At 51.5% G+C, this 20,465-nt stretch overlaps 1 protein-coding gene across 4 annotated transcripts in view; it reads right to left on the reverse strand.

Moving 5' to 3' along the window:
* The window catches only part of LOC140429355 (EGF-like repeat and discoidin I-like domain-containing protein 3), a 387,531-nt gene that overhangs the window by 185,565 nt on the left and 181,501 nt on the right, over positions 1–20,465 (reverse strand). For 2 of the 4 annotated variants that reach the window (XM_072516222.1, XM_072516221.1), the window contains one exon: positions 2,216–2,329. The exons of the other annotated variants lie outside the window; for them this stretch is intronic. In XM_072516222.1, the coding sequence (XP_072372323.1) occupies positions 2,216–2,329 (114 nt within the window). The remainder of the gene's footprint in view (positions 1–2,215; positions 2,330–20,465) is intronic. 4 annotated transcript variants of the gene reach the window in all.

Consider the following 20,465-nt stretch of genomic DNA (forward strand, 5'->3'; position numbering starts at 1 on the left):
TTGTGTCTTCTAATCTCAAGAGTTTAATACCAGTTTAGAGGTGATCACATGTTTGATCCCCGAAAACGTAGACCACAGCTCCTTGGCCACCTCCATTTTAGAACAGTACAGCACAGTGTAGGCCTTTCAGCCCACAAATGGATGAACGTTTAGCAGCGATTCCACCATTATTGGGGCAACCTTGGTCGTAATGATGCGGTTTGGTTGTACTGTCCCAATTCTAGTACAGGGTATACCTGTAGTGTGCGAGCCTTAGCTTCTTATGGATAGGATAGATGCGGGCAGGTTGTTTCCACTGGTCGGGGAAAGCAGAACTAGGGGGCATAGCCTCAAAATAAGAGGAAGTAGATTTAGGACCGAGTTTAGGAGGAACTTCTTCACCCAAAGGGTTGTGAATCTGTGGAATTCCTTGCCCAGTGAAGCAGTTGAGGCTCCTTCTTTAAACGTTTTGAAGAAAAAGATAGATACCTTTCTAAAGAATAAAGGGATTCGGGGATATGGTGTACGGGCCGGAGAGTGGAGCTGAGTCCACAAAGATCAGCCATGATCTCATTGAATGGCGGAGCAGGCTCGAGGGGCCAGATGGCCTACTCCTGTTCCTAGTTCTTAAGTTCTTATGTTCTTATCTGAATAGTACGTGTTTTTATAACTTTGTCTTGGCTGTGCCCTTTGGCAGTGCTGGCAATATTCTATCGTCTGGCATCTGCAACCTTACAAAGCATGTTTCTTAGCATTCTTGGAGCGATCATTGCATTTCCTTGACTGCTGGGTGATGCGAATTGAGTTCCGATATTGTAATGCACTATCTGACATCTCATTTACATAAGCGCACTCAGATGAGGAATGGTCACTGTTACACGAGGCCCTTCTCCAATTGGAGGAAATTGCTGTCTGACACCCTTGTAGATCATGAGCTCCCTTCTTCTGCATTTTTCAGTGACTAAGCTATTTCGATCACTTTTTAAAAATTCTGGTAGGTTCATCTTTATGGGTTGTCACATTGTTTATTCCACATACCAATCTGTCACGCAATGTTTCCTTCAGGGGTGGTCTGAATTCACAGTGTTCTGTCAAATTTTGTAATCTGGCCAAAGGTTCAGTGACAGTTCCCCCCAGGGATACCTGCTGTGTTAATGCGGCATCTTTGAAGTACAACAGAGGGCTTTGGATTATAGCTGGGTTTTTTCCCCCAAGTCTACTAACTTGTTAAAAGTCTTTGAGTCAGCGGCATCTGGACAGAACAGACTTTGTATCACTCTGAATGTCGGGGCCCTGCATGCTGTCAGTAATGTCACTTAAATCAAAGTCTTTCACAACTAATATGAACCTCTTTTGTTCCCGAAAATGAGAAACTGCTGGAGATTTGGAGCCGACCAAGCACCATCACTGAGCATTACCAACCATACAACCCCTACCAAACTAATCATCATCTTGGTCACTGAAGCTGACACTTCACCAGAGACACCTCCCAATATTCTCCTGCACTGGGTATTACTTAGCTGTTTGGAGCCAACTATTTCTTCATCCTTCAACATCTTTCTCCTCGCCCTCTTTCCCTACCACTTTCTTTCATCTACCACTCCCCTCCCCCCCTTTGCCTTCTCATGTCCCTCCCAATTTTCTACCTGCCTCCTTATCCCTTCCCCACTCTCCTTCGTCTGCTTCTACGTTCCCTTCTTCTATGAACACAGAATCCTTACAATGCAGAAGGAAACTATTCAGCCCATCGAGTCTACACCGACCCTCTGAAAGAACACTCTACTTATGCCCACTCTATCCATGTAACCCTGCACATTGATCATGGCCAATCCACCTAATCTGCACATCTTTGGACTGCAAGGAAACCGGAGTGCCTGGAAGAAACCCGGCGCATGGGTAGAATGTGCAAACCAGGAGCCAGAATCGAACCCCGGGACTCTGCTGCTGTGAGGCAGCACGCTAACCACTTTTCCACTGTTCCATCACACCATCCTACTCACCACACCTTTGCCTCCCCACATATCTGCCCATCCTTATTCAGCCTGCTTATTCCTTCCCACATCTTGACACTGATCCAATCAAATTAATCCCCGCCTTCCTCAACCTGCTTGACCTAAGGACTAAACTTGGTCTTGATTCCCGAGGAAATCAATTATTACCATATTAAAGTTACATTGTTCTTGGAATATTTATAGGTGCTGCGTAATTTTGATCATTCCAAAAGCACATTACTTACTGTACTGGCAGTTTCTGCCCATGAATTCTCCTGGACACTCGCAGGAATAGTTTGCAATGAGGTCAGTACAAATACCGCCATTTCTACACGGCTCAAACTCACATTCATTTATATCTGTGAGGACAAAGACAAAAATTATTCAACTGAGGACAATTTATGCCAACAATAAAACTTAAAATTGTTTCTCCATAAAGCTTTATTAATTGTTGCAATACATCTGGGGCGAAATTCTCCTACCCGCCCCGCCACATTTCTGCGCCGACCGGCCAGCGGGAGTCTCCGTAACAGCGGCCGATCAATGGGGTTTCCCATTGTGGGGCAGCCCCACGCCGTCGGGAAACCCCCGGGCGCCGGCAGAACGGAGATTCCCGCCGGCGGAGAATGACGCCCATGATGTGGTATATCATTTTTGATTGGTTACAATCAACCTGTGCAGAATTTTATATAAAGCTGCAAGGTCTATTGGGAGTTCATATCAATAAAGTCAATGTTTAATAAAAATAACAGCATTATCTGGTTTGCAAAGTGTTAATTTGATCATTCAATAGGGTCTCATCATTATATGTTTCTTTCTGCATCTCACGATTAGTGCAATTCTCCACAAAGCTGCGCCTCTCTCTTTGCCATAAATCTACCTACCTCTCTTTTGTCAGGTGAAACTTTAGATAGATAAATTGCTTTGATTGAATATCTAAGTCGGCTGGGGCCAGAAAGCCTTTGGCTCACGATTTTAACAGTATGAAGTAACTATGGGTGGGATTCTCTCAGCCCACGCCGGGCCGGAGAATCGCCGGGCTGGGCGCAAATCGCACGACGCCGCCCTGACACCGGTCCACCGATTCTCCAGTGAGCAGAGAATTGGCAACATTGACGCCAGTCGGAGGCCAATCTACCCCCCCACCCCGGCAATTCTCCGCCCGGGGTGGGCCGAGTGATCACAAAGAGTCCGAGTCCTACCGGCACCGTCAACGTGTGGTCTTACCCGGCGGGACCTCAGCGTGCATCCTTTTGGGGGCGGCCTGGTGGGGGGAGGGGGGGGGGGTCCGACCCCAGGGGGGGGCCTCCGCTGTGGCCTGGCCCGCGATCGGGGCATACCGATCGGCGGGCTGGCTTCTCGGGCTGAGGGCCTCTTTTGCTTCGCGCCAGCCCCTGTAGCACTATGCCATGTTGCGTCGGGGCCGGCACAGAGAAGAAGCGACTGTGCATGCGCGCAATCGCGCCGGTCACAGTTTAGCATTCGCGTCGGTCGCAGCGCGCATGCACAGACCCGCGGCACCCATTTGAGGCTGGTATCGGCAGCTGGAGCAGCGTGGGTCGCTCCAGTGCTGTGCTGGCCTCCTGTAGGGCTCGGAATCGCTGCTCCTGGGGCGATGGCATTTACGATGGCGTCAACACTTGGCCTCAGGATCAGAGAATCCCGCCCTATGTTTCCCCACACTGATGGTGATTTTCATTCAAAGCCTCATTTTCAAGCAATCCTTATGAAATTACCTATGTCCAGCACAGTAACAGTTAATTTCCGAGAGAATAAATTTTATATCTTTGCTTTACATGGGTGAATAATTTTATTATAAAAGGCATTGGGCAAGATTCTCCGGATGGGAGACTGTTCTCCCGCTGGATGAGAATTGCTCCCGATTTATGTTCTCTCTGGGAGTGCATATCGGTTAGCAATTCCGCATCCCTTGTCATGCAAATTTGTGCATGGTAAGGAATACGAAGGTTTGCCGAGGGAATCCTGCTAACTGCCACCATGTTGAGCGGGCGGCTCGATAGCAAATTCCCATGGCCGACCATCTGTGTCCTGGTTTTAAACCCCTTAACCCTTTAAGCATGTCATTTTAATGTGCTTACCACTCTTTGATGTAGTTGATGTTTGTAAACATTAGGGTTTCAACACTTAGAGTCACTCATCATGAAGGGAGATAAATGAGTCGAGGCTGAAGCTGTTTTGTGGAAGCTGTCAATCTCAGCCCACTGCTATAAATTAATAAATGACTTGAGCTAATGGATCTGAGTGGTTTAAACACAGGTCACATCTGTTCTCCTTCCAGGAATGGACATGTAGAGCTTCCAGGTAAGTGTTACAGCTGTAATTATTTTCACTGCCCCTGTCTGGACTGCTCTCTAGCTTCCAGACAGTGGTCTCTTTTCTGGGGGGGGCGGGGGAGGTGGTCGATTAGTCAAGGGGCCTCGCTGGGGGGGATTCCTTTAGTTAGGGGGTCGCAGTGCTCAGTGGGGGAGGGGGGTTATGGGGCCCATATGAAGGGCTTCCTTGAGTTAGGGGATCTCTGTGAGGGTCCCTCTAGTTGGGGAGTTTCTGTGGGGCGTCCTTCAGTTAGGGAGTCTCAGATGGGCCTTCCTAGTAAGGGGGTCCCGCGGGGATCTCCCTATTAAGGGGATCCCTGGGACGGTCTCCATGTTAGGAAGTTTTTTAGGGGGGTCTCCCTGTTTTGGGATTTTCTTGGGGAGGGTTCTAATATTTTGGGGTCTCTGGCTGGACATGGGAGGGTGCCGAGTAGAGGAGGGATGGGCAAGTAGTGCATTGTGGGGGGAGGGTGGCCCTTGGATGGGCTTTGGGGGTAAAGTTACCCCATTGGTTGACCGCGAGGTCTACCGTGTCAGGCCTTTGGAGAGATCTGTAGTAATCCCAGCCCATGTGATTTCCTGCCCAGGGGACTGGAGAATCACAGAGGGCTGGAGAATAAGATCCATTTGCATTCATTTACAACCTCCTATTGGTTTTCGGGGGTGAACCTCAATCCCGCCACCAGAAGGGATCGGAGCATCGCGTTCAGATCAGCACCCCTCAACGGCTGGCGCCGATCCCGACTTCTCGCGACTCACCCGCGCCGGGGTCCCGTCCCCGCTACCGGCGGGGGCGGTGGAGAATCCAGACCATTTTTCTTGTATGTGTGTTTCCCTGCCAAAAAGAACCACTCCCAAAAAGTGAATTGGAAGGTTTGTTTGGGCTGGTACTTCTTACTCAGCTCACTCATTTTGCATGTTTCACTAAAGTTACACATACAAAATTGTGTGGAGATGACACATCATCGACAATGGGCAAGGTTCTCTGGCCACCCCGTGGCGTGTTTCCCGGAGGGAGGTGGCCCCCCCTGCTGTGGGATCTTCTGGTCCTCCTGCTGTCAATGGGATTTCCCATTGAATCCACCCCACGGTTCTGGGAAACCCAAGGCGGGGGTGCGCCGTTGGCAGGACCAGAAGATCCCGCCGGCGTGAGCAGCCAAAAGATCTCACCCTGTAAAGAAATAACATTAAAGCTGAATTTGATGATAACTTATTGTACGCATAATAGTGCTCTGTTTATCAATGTCCTTTTTGCTCAGGACCATGAACAGTTATCAGTGTGGATTGGGCTCAATTTATGTTCAGCGATCCTTTCAAAACAAACTATGTTCAGATTAGTAGACTGCTCAACACTTGAGGTTTTAGGTGTAGATGACTTATGCTGTAAGTGCTCTTGTGCTATAAAAGTATTCTTCCAATTTCAACAGTTTAGTTTGCATTCGTGTCAAAGACTACATTGCAACATATTTTGAGGATTGTGTCAGTTATTGCATCACCTTGCTTAAAGAAACATTTTGATTTCCTTAAGTCTGTGGAGATAGTGCCATGGCTCTGAAGCTAAAATCAAAGGCAATGAACACAAAACATTTTGGTATGGAAAATAAATGCTTAAAATGTTAGAGAACCGTTGTGGTAAATGGTTCAAAATCTATTCATTGTTCGTCCTTTATATTTGCCCTGCGCAGTTATGATCCAGGAATAGTACTTGCCATACACTTCAGTATGTTCTGAGACCAGCACCAAATGATGGAATCTTACAATGGCAGACATTGGGCAGAGCGAATGCAAGTCTCCCAATGAAGTTCGCCAGAGTTCTGCAACATTTTCATGATTAGGCCTGATGAACTAAATATTGGTGTGTTGCCTGTATTGAAACATCGAAACATAGAAAATAGGTGCAGGAGTAGGCAGTTAGGCCCTTCGAGCCTGCAAGACTATTCAATATGATCATGGCTGTTCATGCAAATTCAATATCCCACTCTCGCTTTCTCTGCATAGCCCTTGATCCCTTTAGCCGCAGGGCCACGGCCAGCTCCCTCTTGAATATAACTGGCCCCGACTTCCGGTTGCGGCTATGCCGAGGTAGGTTGCACGTTCGGCCGCTCCCACCTCTTTAGAGGGGCCCCAACGGCAATTGTTCGACGGCTCCCAGTGTGGGAAGGTGACAGTAAGGTTCTCCCGGCATTGTATGGATTGGACCAAGAGTGGAGCGGTTAAGAAAGTGATTTTGGTGCCGCGGAAAGTGCGAGGGAGGAGAAGCAAAATGGCGGCGGGTGGAGACAAAGCAGCGTGGGCGCAGTGGTCGCAGGAGCAGCAGGAGTTCCTCAAACGCTACTTTGCGGAGCTGAAGGCAGAAATGCTGGAGCCAATGAAGGCGTTGATTGAGAAGCTTGTGGAGACACAGAAGGCCCAAGGAGCGGCGATCCGGGAGGTGCGGCAAAAAGCCGTGGAGAACGAGGACGAGATCTTGGGCCTGGCGGTGAAGGTGGAGGCAGGAAACATTTGAGGACCTGGAGAATAGGTCGAGGAGGAAGAATCTTCGGACTCTGGGGGCGAAATTCTTCCCCAACGGCGCGCTGTCCGCCGACTGGTGCCAAAGACGGCGCCAATCAGACGGGCATCGTGCCGGCCCAAAGGTGCGGAATGCTCCGCATCTTTGGCGGCCTCGCCCCAATATTGAGGGGCTAGGCCGACGCCGGAGGGATTTCCGCCCCTCCAGCTGGCAGAAATGGCGTTTGTTGCCCCGCCAGCTGGCGCGGAAATGCGGCGCATGCGCGGGAGCGTCAGCGGCCGCTGTCAGTTTCCCGGCGCATGCGCGGGAGCATCAGCGGCCGCTGTCAGTTTCCCGCGCATGCGCAGTGTGGAGAGTCTCTTCCGCCTCCGCCATGGTGGAGGCCGTGGCGGAGGCGGAAGGGAAAGAGTGCCCCCACGGCACAGGCCCGCCTGCGGATCGGTGGGCCCCGATCGCGGGCCAGGCCACCATGGGGGCACCCCCCGGGGTCAGATCGCCCCGCGCCCCCCCCAGGACCCCGGAGCCCACCCACGCCGCCTGGTCCCGCCGGTAAATACCAGCTTTGATTTACGCTGGCGGGACAGGCAATTTCTGGGCGGGACTTCGGCCCATTCGGGCCGGAGAATCCAGCGGGGGGTCCCGCCAACCGGCGTGGCCCGATTCCCGCCCCCGCCCAATCTCCGGTACCGGAGACTTCGGCGGGGGCGGGGGCGGTTTTCACGGCGGCCAACGGCCATTCCCCGACCCGGCGGGGGGTCGGAGAATGACGCCCTGGGTCTCCCTGAAGGAGTGGAGAGGCCCGAATGGGCGCGGGAGCTTTCCCGAGGCCCCAGGAACTGGATGGGGCTCATCGGGTCCTGGCAAGGAGACCCAAAGCCAATGAGCCGCCAAGGGCTGTAGTGGTGATGTTCCACCGCTTTATGGACAGAGAGTGCGTCCTGAGATGGGCCAAAAAAGAACGGAGCAGCAGGTGGGAGAACACAGAGACCCGAATCTACCAGGACTGGAGTGCGGAGGTGGTTAAGAAGAGAGCTGGTTTAAACCGGGCTAAGGCGGTTCTCCATCGGAAGGGGGTGAAGTTCGGGATGCTGCAGCCAGCGCGATTGTGGGTCACATTCCAAGATTGGCACCACTATTTTGAGACGCCTGATGAAGCGTGGAACTTTATCCAGTCTGAAAAGCTGGACTCGAACTGAGGGTGTGTCGCGGGGGGGGGGGGCTGTTTACGGTGTTTACTGCGTCTGGGCAATGTTCTTTTTGTTTTGGTGCTGGGTGGGGATGAGTGAATGGATTTGATGTGGGGGCTGTGCGAGAGTGTGGGCGTCGGTGCTGGAGAGGCAGGGGCCCGCAGAGGAAGAGGGGGTGTGGAGGCCCGGGGATGGGGAGATGGGGTAAGGCCGCAAAAAGGAGCTGCACGAACGGGGTGGGGCCAGCTCAGATGGAAAGCGCAGGCTTTTTCCCATGCTAGGAAAGGAAGGGGGTGGGGCCAGGGGGAAGGGCAGTGCTGGAGAGGCGCACACACTGATTGCCAAGGCGAGCTGGGGGGATTCTCACACTGGGGGGGGTCGATGGAATGGCAGGAGAGGCCAGGGTCAGCAGGAGTCAGCTGACTGGCGGGAGTATCATGGGGGAGCAAAATGGCTAGATGAGGATCTAGCGGGGAGGGGGGGGGGGCGGGGGGGGGGGGGGGGGGTAGTCCTCTGATCCAGCTGATAACTTGAAATATGAGGGGCCTGAACGTGCCGGTCAAGAGGGCCCGGGTGTTCACGCACTTAAAGGGACTGAAGGCAGACGTGGTTATGCTCCAGGAGACGCATCTGAAGGTGGCAGATAAGGTTAGGCTGAGAAAGGGATGGGTAGGGCAGGTCTTCCATTCAGGGCTCGATGCGAAGAACAGAGGGGTTGCAATACTGGTGGGGAAGCGGGTGTCGTTTGAGGCGCTGAATATTGTGGCGAATAATGGAGGTCGATATGTGATGGTGAGTGGTAGGTTGCAGGGGGTGCGGGTGACACTGGTGAACGTATATGCCCCGAATTGGGATGATGCCGGATTTATGAAACGCATGCTGGGTCGGATTCCGGATCTGGAGGTAGGAAGCTTGATAATGTGGGGGGACTTCAACACGGTGCTGGACCCAGCACTGGACCGCTCTAGGTCCAGGACGGGTAAGAGGCCGGCTGCGGCCAAGGTGCTCAGGGGGTCTATGGACCAGATGGGGGAGTGGATCCATGGAGGTTTGCCAGGCCGCTGGCCAGGGAATTTTCCTTTTTTTCCCACATCCATAAAGCCTACTCCCGGATAGATTTTCTCATCTTGAGTAGGGTGCTAATCTCGAAAGTGAAGGTAACGGAATATTCGACCATAGCCATCTCGGATCACGCCCCGCATTGGGTGGATCTGAAGTTGGGGGAGGAGAGGGACCAGCGCCCGTTGTGGTGCCTTGATGCGGGATTGTTGGCGGATGAGGAGGTGTGCAGGCAGGTTCGGGGGTGTATTGAAAGACATTTGGAGGCCAATAACAATGGGGAGGTGCAGGTGGGGGTAGTCTGGGAGGCGCTGAAGGCGGTGGTCAGGGGAGAGCTAATCTCCATTAGGGCCCACAGGGAGAAGAGAGAGAGGAGGGAGAGGGAGAGGTTGGTGGGGGAGATTTTAAGGGTGGACAGGAGCTATGCAGAGGCCCCCGAGAAGGGGCTACTTAGTGAGTGATGGAACCTCCAGATGGAATTCGACCTGATGACCACGGGGAAAGCAGAGGCACAGTGGAGGAAAGCGCAAGGGGCGACGTATGAGTATGGGGAGAAGGCGAATCGGATGCTGGCACATCAGCTTCGTAAGAGGGAGGCAGCGAGGGAGATTGGTGGAGTTAGGGATAGAAGGGGAATACGGTGCGGAGTGCGGTGAGAATAAACAAGGTATTTAGGGACTTCTATGGGGATCTGTACAGGTCTGAGCCCCCCGGCGGGGAGGAGGGGATGCGACGGTTCCGAGATCAGCTGAGGTGGGGGAGGAGCAGGTGGTTGGGCTGGGGGCGCCGATTGGGCTGGAGGAGCTGGTTAAAGGATTGGGGAGCATGCAGGCGGGGATGGCCCCGGGGCCGGATGGGTTCCCGGTTGAATTTTACAGGAAATACGTGGACCTGCTGGACCTGTTGTTAGTGAGAACCTTTAATGAGACGAGGGAGGAGGGGACCTTCGGGGTATAATGTCCAGGGCACTGATTTCTCTGATTTTGAAGCGGGACAAGGATCCATTGCAATGTGGGTCGTATAGACCAATCTCGCTCCTCAATGTTGACGCTAAGTTGCTGGCAAAGGTGCTGGCTACGAGAATTGAGGACTGTGTCCCGGGGGTGATTCATGAAGACCAGACGGGATTTGTGAAGGGTAGGCAGCTGAATACTAATGTGCAGAGGCTCCTCAATGTGATTATGATGCCCTCGGTAGAGGGGGAAGCGGAGGTAGTGGCAGCTATGGACGCGGAGAAGGCCTTTGATCGGGTGGAGTGGAAGTAACTTTGGGAATTGTTGCGGAAGTTTGGGTTCAGGGAGGGGTTCATAAGCTGGGTCAGGCTACTATATAGAGCCCCTGTGGCGAGTGTGGCTATGAACCGGCGGAGGTCGGAGTACTTTCGGCTGTACCGGGGGACGAGGCAGGGGTGACCCTTATCCCCCTTGTTGTTTGCACTGGTAATTGAGCCGCTGGCCATGGCACTGAGGGAGTCCAGGAAATGGAGGGGATTGGTTCGGGGGGAGAGGAACACTGGGTGTCGTTGTTTGCCGATGACCTGTTGTTATATGTTGCGGATCCAGTGGAGGGGATGGCGGAGGTCATGCGGATCCTTAGGGAGTTTGGGGACTTTTCGGGGTATAAACTCAACGTAGGGAAGAGTGAGCTCTTTGTGGTGCATCCAGGGGACCAGGGAAGGGAAATAGACGAGCTACCGCTGAAGAGGGCAGAAAGGAGCGTTCGGTACCTCGGGATCCAGGTAGCTAGGAGTTGGTGGGCCCTGCACAAGCTCAATTTGATGCGGTTGGTGGAGCAGATGGAGAAGGATTTTAAAAGATGGGATATGCTGCCACTCTCACTAGCGGATAGGGTGCAGTTGATCAAAATGACGGTCCTTCCGAGGTTTCTCTTTGTGTTCCAGTGCCTTCCCATTTTGATCCCCAAGGCCTTTTTCAAACGGATAAGCAGGAGCATCATGGGATTCATGTGGGCGAATAAGACCCCGAGGCTGAAGAGGGTGTTTTGGGAGCGTAGCAGGGACAGGGGGGGGCTGGCGCTGCCGAATGTATGTGGCTATTATTGGGCAGCCAATGTGGCGCTGATCCGTAAGTGGGTAATGGAGGGAGAGAGGGCGGCGTGGAAGAGGCTAGAGATGGCGTCCTGTGTGGGCACGAGCCTGAGGGCGCTGGTGACGGCACCGCTGCCGCTCCCGCCGGCAAGGTACACCACGAGTCCGGTGGTGGCGGCGACGCTGAAGATCTGGGGGCAGTGGAGGCGGGTCAGGGGCGAGGTGGGAGCCTCGGTTTCGTCCCCAATTCGGGAGGATCATCGGTTTGTCCCGGGAAGGATGGATGGGAGGTTTCGGAGCTGGCATCGGGCAGGGATTAAAAGAATGGGGGACCTGTTCATTGATGGGACGTTTGCGAGTCTAGGGGTGCTGGAGGAGAAATTTGGGCTACCCCCGGGAAATGCTATCAGGTATATGCAAGTGAGGGCGTTCGTGAGGCGGCAGGTGAGGGAATTCCCATTGCTTCCAGCACGAAGGATTCAGGACAGGGTGATTTCGGGTGTATGGGTTGGAGAAGGCAAGGTTTCGGCGATTTGCCAGGAGCTGCAGGAAGAGGAGGAGGTCTCGGTGGAGGAGTTGAAGGGCAAGTGGGAGGAGGAGCTTGGGGAGGAGATAGATGAGGGTCTGTGGGCTGATGCCCTGAGTAGGGTTAATTCTCCCTCCTCTTGCGCCAGGCTCAGCCTAATATAGTTTAAAGTTGTTCACAGAACGCATATGACAGGAGCGAGGCTGAGTAGGTTCTTTGGGGTGGAGGACAGATGTGTGAGGTGCTCGGGGAGCCCAGCAAATCACGCACATATGTTCTGGCCGTGCCCGGCGCTGGATGGATTTTGGAAGGGTTTTGCGAGGACTATGTCCAAGGTGGTGAAAGCCCGGGTCAAGCCGAGCTGGGGATTAGCATTATTTGGGTTAACGGACGAGCCGTGAGTGCAGGAGGCGAAAAAGGCCGGTATTCTGGCCTTTGCGTCCCTGGTAGCCCGGCGAACGATTTTGTTACTGTGGAAAGATGCAAAGCCCCCTAGTGTGGAAGCTTGGATCAATGACATGGCAGGGTTCATCAAGCTGGAGAGGATAAAGTTTGACTTGCGAAGGTCTGTGCAATGGTTTTTCAGGCGATGGCAACCGTTCCTAGACTATCCCGCGGAGCGTTAGGAGGAGGTCAGCAGCAGCAGCAACCCAGGTTGGGCCGGGGGGGGGGGGGGGGGGGTGTTCTTTTGGGGTGGCGTTTGGGTTAAGGTGGGGTGTTTCCCTATTTGTGTTTCCACTGTGATATGGGGGGTTATTGTATCTGGAGGAAATCCTATGTATAATTTCTGCTTGTTGTGGTTTTGTTTCTTTTTCTTGTTGAGGGGGTTTTGTTGAAACTTTGTTGAAAAATTTGAATAAATATATATTTTGAAAAAAAATAATATAACTGGCCCAACAGCTTTCTGTGGCAGAGAATTCCACAAGTTCACTACTCTGTGAGAGAAGAAGTTCTTCCTCATCTCAGTCCTGAATGACTTACCCCTTATTCTTAGGCTGTGACCCCTAGTTCTGGACGTCCCCAACATCGGGAACATTCTTCTCGCATCTCGCCTGCCCAGTCCAACAGGATTGTATCCGTTTCTATGAGATCCCCTCTCCATTCTTCTAAACTGCAGTGAGTACAAGCCCAGTTGATCCAGTCTTTCTTCATATGACAGTCCTGGGAATTAATCTGGTGAACCTTCACTGGATACCTTCAATAGCAAGAATGTCCTTCCTCAAACTAGGAGACCAAAACTTCATGCAATACTCAAGGGGGCCGATTCTCCGAGCCCTGCGCCGGGCCGGAGAATCGCCGCAACTTCGCCACAACGCCCCGACGCCGGCGGGCGATTCTTCGAGGTGTGGAGAAACGGTGCCATTTGCGACGGCGCGTTTGCCGCTGGAATCGGCAGGGCAGCCGATTCTCCGGCCCGGATGGGCTGAGCAGCCGCGCCGATAGGACAGAGTCCCGCCGGTGCCGTTCACCCCTGGTTTCTGCCGGCGGGAACTCTGCGCGAACGGTCGGGGGGGCGGCCTGTGGGGGGGGGGGGGGGGGGGGCGGGGGGGGGGGAGGGGAGTGGGGCTACTTCACCGGGGCACACCGATCGGCGGGCCGGCCTCTTCCCCCCCCCCGGGCTTACTTTCTGGCGCGGCCGGCCCCTGAACACCGACTCCATGTTGGCTCGGGGCTACCGCGCTAAAGAAGTCCCCCACGCATGCGCAGGTTGGCGTGGCGCCCATTTGGCGCCACGAAAGGAGGCTGGAGTGGCGTGAACTGCTCCAGCGCCATGCTGGCCCCCTGTGGGGGCCAGAATCGGTCGTAACCGGGCCCGGTTCACACTGTCGTGAAACGCAACGGCGTTCACGGCGGCGCAAACACTTAGGCTCCTTATTGGACAATCCCCCCAAGGTGTGGCCTCACCAAGGCCCTGTATAACTGCAGCAAGACATCCCTACTACTATACTCAAAGGCCAGCATGCTATTAGCTTTCCTCACCGCATGCTGTACTTGCATGCCAAATTTCAGCGACTGTTGACCATGACACCCTATTTTCATTACACTTCCCCTTTTCCTAAACTACCACCATTCAGATAATAATCTGACTTCCTGTTTTTGCTACAAAAGTGGATAACCTCGCATTTACCCACATTATATTGCATCTGCTGAGTATTTCCCCACTCAGCTAGCCTGTCCAAGTCACCCTGCAGCCTCTTTGCATCCTCTTCATAGCACACACTGCCACCCAGCTTATTGTCGTCTGCAAATTTGGAGGTAGCACAGATGGATAGATCATCAATTTGGAAGTTGGTAAGGTGTGGAGGACCAGGAATTGTAGCCAGACACAGGTCACTAACGGATGGAGGGAAGGGAGGAGTGGGGTCACATGCTCCTCCGAGTCTCTAAAAATGTATTTGTAAAACTTGTAAGGAACATTTTACTGAGCAGATTGCAACTTTATAAACTAGTTTAGCTGCTGAATATTCAGCTGAAAATTTCACTGGGGTCCTCAATTTAACTATTTTAATGAGGCTCCTGCCTGCATTGATGGCTGCCTATTTCAAGATTCACTCAATTATTGGCCCGAATGATCTCTCCCAAGACAGATAATGGGAGTTAGGAAATTTCCCGACTTAACACATCAGCCTCAGGAATAACAACCCCTAAGTGGCGGGGAGCTTTGCTTTGGCAGGTGGGAGGGGTGTGGGTTGTGGGGGTGGAGGTAGGGTGCAATGAAGGTGGCATTTGGCCCACTGACTCTGGCATAGAGTGGCTGCTGAGTGCTGAGGTGGGCAGTTCACATGGTGCTCTAGGAATTTGTTCCACTTGTTTGCGAATATCTTAGGCCTTCCAGCCCTTACCCTTCATATCCTTGCCCACTCCATGCTAGCTCATGCCCTTCCCACACATCCCTATGACCCCTTACTTTCCCCAATACCAACTTAATGTTAATTCAGGCAAACTCATGCAAAACCACCCACCACCCTGTGCCCTTACACTGTCCATGGCAACTCACCCTCAGGAGCTATGTTGAGATTAAATAAATTTAAATTCTAGATATCTATTGCAGAATTCACTGTGCTGAGCAAAACACTCCCATTCATGAAATCCCATTCAAGACTTTAAATCCCCTGAAGTACAAGACTAGCAGGGAAGACAGTGGAACAGCAGTGGCAGGAGTTTTGGGGGGTTATTCGGGAGGCACAGCAGAAATTCATCCCAAGGAAGGGGAAACATGTTAAGGGCAGGACAAGGCATCCGTGGTTGACAAGGGAAGTTAAGGACAGCATAAAAGCAAAAGATAAAGCATACAAAGTGGCAAGGATTAGTGGGAAGCCAAAGGATTGGGAATCACTTAAAAGCGAGCAGAGGACAACTAAAAAAACAATAAGGGGAGAGAAGATGAAATATGAATGCACGTTAGCTAGTAATATAAAAGAAGATAGGAAGAGATTCTTTCCATTTGTAAAAGGTAAGAGAGAGGCAAAAATAGACATTGGAGTATTGGAAAACGTGGCTGGAGAAGTAATAATAGGAAACGAAGAAATGGCAGACAAATTGAATAGTTACTTTGCATCAGTCTTCACGGTGGAAGACACCAGTGGGATGCCAGAGCTCCAGCAGAAACAGGGGGCAGAGGTGAGTGCAGTGGCCATCACTAAGGAGAAGGTTCTGGGGAAACTGAAAGGTCTGAAGGTGGATATGTCACCTGCACCGGATGGACTACACCCCAGGGTCCTAAAAGAGATAGCTGAGGAAACTGTAGAGGCATTGGTGGTGATCTTTCAGGAATCACTCGAGGCAGGAAGGGTCCCAGAGGACTGGAAGGTAGCTAATGTAACACCACTGTTTAAGAAGGGAGGGAGGCAGAAGATGGGAAATTATAGGCCGGTTAACCTGACTTCGGTCATTGGTGAGATTTTAGAGTCTGTTAATAAAGGTGAGATTGCGAAGTACTTGGAAGTGCATGGTAAAATAGGACTGGGTCAGCGCGGCTTTGTCAAAGGGAGGGCATGCCTTACAAATCTGTTAGAGTTCTTTGAGGAGGTAACAAGGAAGTTAGACAAAGGAGAACCAGTAGACATGATTTATTTAGATTTCCAGAAGGCCTTTGACAAGTTGCCACATAGGAGATTGTTAAATAAATTATTAGCCCATGGTGTTAAGGGTAAGATCCTGGCATGGATAGAGGATTGGCTGACTGGCAGAAGGCAGAGAGTGGGGATAAAGGGGTCTTTTTCAGGATGGCAGCCAGTGACTAGTGGTGTGCCTCAGAGGTCTGTGCTAGGACCACAACTTTTCACAATCTACATTAATGATCTGGAGGAAGGAACTGAAGGCACTGTTGCTAAGTTTGCAGATGATACAAAGATGTGTAGAGGGGCAGGTAGTATTGAGGAAGCAAGGGGCTACAGAAGGATTTGGAAAAGCTAGGAGATTTGGCAGTGAAGTGGCAAATGAAATACAATGTGGAAAAGTGTGAGGGTATGCATTTTGGAAGGAGGAATTTAGGAATAGACTATTTTCTAAATGGGGAAATGCTTTGGAAATCAGAAGCACAACGGGGCTTGGGAGTCCTTGTTCACGATTCTCAAAAGGTTAATGTGTAGGTTCAGTCGGCAGTTAAGAAGTTAATGCAATGTTAGCATTCATGTCAAGAGGGCTAGATTACAAGACCAGGGATGTACTTCTGAGGTTGTGTAAGGCTCTGGTCAGACCCCATTTGGAGCATTTTGGGCAGTTTTGGGCCCCGTATCTAAGGAAGGATGTGCTGGCCTTGGAAAGGGTCCAGGGGAGGTTCACAAGAATGATCCCTGAAATGAAGAACATGTTGTATGAGGAACGGTTGAGGACTCTAGGTCTGTACTCGTTGGAATTTAGAAGGATGAGGGGTAATCTTATTGAAATGCACAGGATACTGCGAGGCATGGATAGAGTGGACGTGGAGAGAATTTTTCCACTTGGAGGAAAAACTAGAACCAGAGGACACCATCTCAGACTAAAGGGATGATCGTTGAAAACAAAGATGAGGAGGAATTTCTTCAGCCAGAGAGTGGTGAATGTGTGGAACTCTTTGCCGCAGAAGGTTGTGGAGGCCAAATCACTGAGTGTCTTTAAGACGGAGATAGATAGGTTCTTGATTAATAAGGGGATCAGGGGATATGGGGAATAGGCAGGAGAATGGGGATGAGAAAATATCAACCGTGATTGAATGGCGGAGCAGACTCAATAGGCGAGTGGCCAAATTCTGCTCCTATGTCTTATGGTCTTGTGGTCTTACATAGCGGGCGATTGTCTGTGGCGCGGACCAAGTTCGTTCACGACGGCGCAAACAGGGCCCGGGCACGATCTATTCTGGCCCACACAGGGGGCCAGCACAGTGCTGGAGTGGTTCACGCCAACCCGCGCATGCGCAGTTGGGGCAGCCTAATCCTGCGCATGCGCAGTTGGGCCGTGCCATCCTGCGCATACACGGGGAACTTCTTACGTGCGCCGGCCCCTCACCAACATGGTGCCGGTGTTCTGGGGCCGCGCGTGGAAGGAGGTAGGCCCGGGGGGAGGGGGAGAGGCCGGCCTGCCGATCGGTGGGCCCCGATCGCGGGCCAGACCCCATCGGAGGCCAGCGTCCAGTGAATGAGATCCCCCCCCCCCCATAGGTTGCCCCCCCAGCGTTCCTGCAGAGTTCCCGCCGGCAGCGATCAGGGGTGGACGGCGCCAGCGGGAACCTGTTGTGTCGTAGCGGCCGCTCGGCCCATCCGGGACGGAGAATCGCCGCTCGCCGTTTGCGCCGATTCTCCGAGCGGCCCGGCACGAATCGCGCAGCGCTGGTTTCGGGGGGGGGGTGGGAGAATCACGTGAGGGGGTCGGGGCGGCCTGGCGGTACCCTGGCGATTCTCCCCCCCCGGTGTGGGGGGGAGAGACGCGCCCATAATCTTTTGTAAAGGCAAAATGATTTGTATTCATAACATCTCATCAAAGATAACTAATCCTTTAATAACCTTCTTGAGCTGTCAAAAATGAACTTGGGGACCTGCTGGTATAATTATAGGTTGCAGAAAGCAGGCAAATATTTTATTTATTTATTAAAAAAAAAATTAAAAATAAATTTAGTGTACCCAATTAATTTTTTCTAATGAAGGGGAAATTTAGCCTGGCCAATTCACCTAGCCTGCACATCTTTGGGTTGTGGGGGCGAAACCCACGCAAACACGGGGAGAATGTGCAAACTCCACACGGACAGTGACCCAGAGCCAGGATCGAACCTGGGATCTCAGCGCCGTGAGGCTGCAGGGCCAACCCACTGCGCCACCGTGATGCCGAAAGCAGCCAAACATTAAAACTTACACACAATAAAAGCCCTTCGGGGAATGTCAACAAACAGTTAGTGTAACTGCTAGACTAGATTTTCTTTACCGCTCGCTGAAACAGGCAATCTATTTTTTATTTTTAAAGATTAGGGAATTTAAATAAAATTACAGCTTGATATTTTAACTCTCACTGACACAAGCAGCATATTTATTTAAAATTTTTAAAGGGCTGAGGATTTAAATAACTACACAGCTTCACAGTTTTATAGATGTTTGCTGCCCTTCAAGAGAATTTAGGTCTATTCTAAAAATTGTAAATCCCACAATGGGGGTTAAGGTGCTTGCTACAGTGAAAATGTGTTTTGTTTTAATTCAGCACTGAATTCAAATGACCCGACTGATTCAGGTGAGTCAAGTTCTGCTCTCTTTCCTCTACCGGCAAAAACAGCCACCCTGGTTTCTGTTGCCTTAAATCCAGCTCATTGCCCTGGAGTATTAAACACTGAAAAATGAGTTAATGGAACTGGTAAATAGAATAGGGATGAAGGACCAATGAAGAAATGTTAGGATACGCAAGAAATGTTGGCCTCGCCAACAATGCCCATGTCCCATGACAGAAATTTTAAAAATGAGAAGTCAAATGGAACTTTTCCACCAAAAGACAATAGGGATAAGAAACAGAAGACCACTGAAACAAAGGGTTTAAAGGATGATTAATATAAGCCAAATACTGTGAATGTTGGAACAAGAACAGAGGGCACTGGTAAAACTCAGCTGGTCTGGCAGTATCTGTTCAGAGGGAAACAGAGTTAAAGTTTCGAGTCACAGACTGTACGTCTGATGACATCCTCTTTTCTTGTTGAAGAATGATTAGATGCACTAGAGAATGAGGCCACAAAGTACAGGTTCGTTAGCTTTTTTCCCCTTCACACAAATCTTATATTCTCAGTGCATTATTATCGAGGATAAGTTCAAGAAAAAAGAAAACAAAATGATTGAAGGTAGTCAATTAAACATTCTTACATTCATGGAGTTGCTTCTCCTTGCAGGAAAAGCTCAGAGTGAAAACATGAGTGAACATTTCATCAAGGATTTAACAGTTGTCATGTTTCCAGATGTTCATCTTCTTTTTTGTTGAAAGGTTTTGGATTGAGTTGTGTTTTCAGATTATATTTGCACAGGATGGATAGGAAATTGCTGGAGGCAATGATGATGTGTTCTGAAGCCAGATGGTTAGTTTGTAGACTATATATTAAGGGCCTTTGTCCCAGGCTCGTTAGTCAGGAAAGCCCCATTTTTTGACAGAAACATGTCTTTTTAAACCCACACCCTAAGAAGAGATGAGATGTATTTGCTTTTCCTTGAGCACTGGTGTATCACTAATTGGGAGCACGTCAATCAGCATAACAGTACTCTCCCTGACTGAAGATGGAGAAAAGAGAAAAGATGGGAAGCATCTAAACATAGTGGCTGGGATTCTCCAACCTTGTGCCGGGTCGGAGAATCCCTGGGGTAGGTGCGAATCCCGCCCCGCCGCCCCGACACTAGCTGCCCTATTCTCCGCAATCGTTTTTCGGGGGCTGGCGGCATTCCTGCCAGGCCGGTCGGGGGCCGTTGACAGCTGCCCCCCACGGCGATTCTCCGAGCCCCGATGGGCCGAGTGGCTGTAAAGTTTTGGCCAGTCCCGCTGGCGTGAATTACTCATCTCACGCATGGCGAGACCTGGCAGTTAAGTGTGTGGGGGGGGGGGGTTCTGGGGAGGGGGCACCCGACACCGGGGGGGAGGGGGCCTCCACGATGGCCTGGTCCGCGATCGGGGCCTACCGATCTGCAGGCAGGCTGGTTCGGTGGGGGGCCTTCTTTCCTCTGCGACGTGCCCCTGTAGGGCTCTGCCATATTGCCCAGGGACCGGCGCGGAGAAGTGAACCAGCATGCATGTGCGGAAATACGCCAGCCGGTCCGCGCATGCGCGAGATCACGCCGGCTGATCCACGCATGCGCGAACTCGCGCCGGCTCTTCGGCGTCAGCTGGAGCAGCAGCAACCACTCCGCGTCAAACTAGCCCCCGAAAAATTGGAGAATTCCTCACTTTCGGGGGCCGTTGACGCCGGAGTGGTTGCCGCCAGTTTTCCCGCGGCATGGGGACATAGCCCCATTTTTGGAGAATCCCGCCCAGTATGTACCAATTCCATGTCCAGAGAACACTACATGCCAACATGTAGGGCACCCAGGGATCATTTGGAGCCCAATGTCAACTTCAGGTCAGTTTCCCATATTGGATGCAGATTGACGTTGGCATTGGCCAAACAGACTGTCCTCAGTTTTCTCACCCTTCAAACAGACTCGAAGAAAGTGCAAAAGACATCCAGATAAATAGGAAAGAATCTTCAATGAAGTAACGGAGAGATTTGATGAGGATAATGTAGCTGATCTTGTGTTCGACGGACTGTTGAAAGTTGTTTGATGAAATGCCATATAATAGACATGTTCACAAAATTAAAGCCCATGTGATTAGATCATCGAATTTACAGTGCAGAAGGA

The sequence above is a fragment of the Scyliorhinus torazame genome, chromosome 9, assembly GCF_047496885.1.
Source record: "Scyliorhinus torazame isolate Kashiwa2021f chromosome 9, sScyTor2.1, whole genome shotgun sequence".
Classification (NCBI taxonomy): domain Eukaryota; kingdom Metazoa; phylum Chordata; class Chondrichthyes; order Carcharhiniformes; family Scyliorhinidae; genus Scyliorhinus; species Scyliorhinus torazame.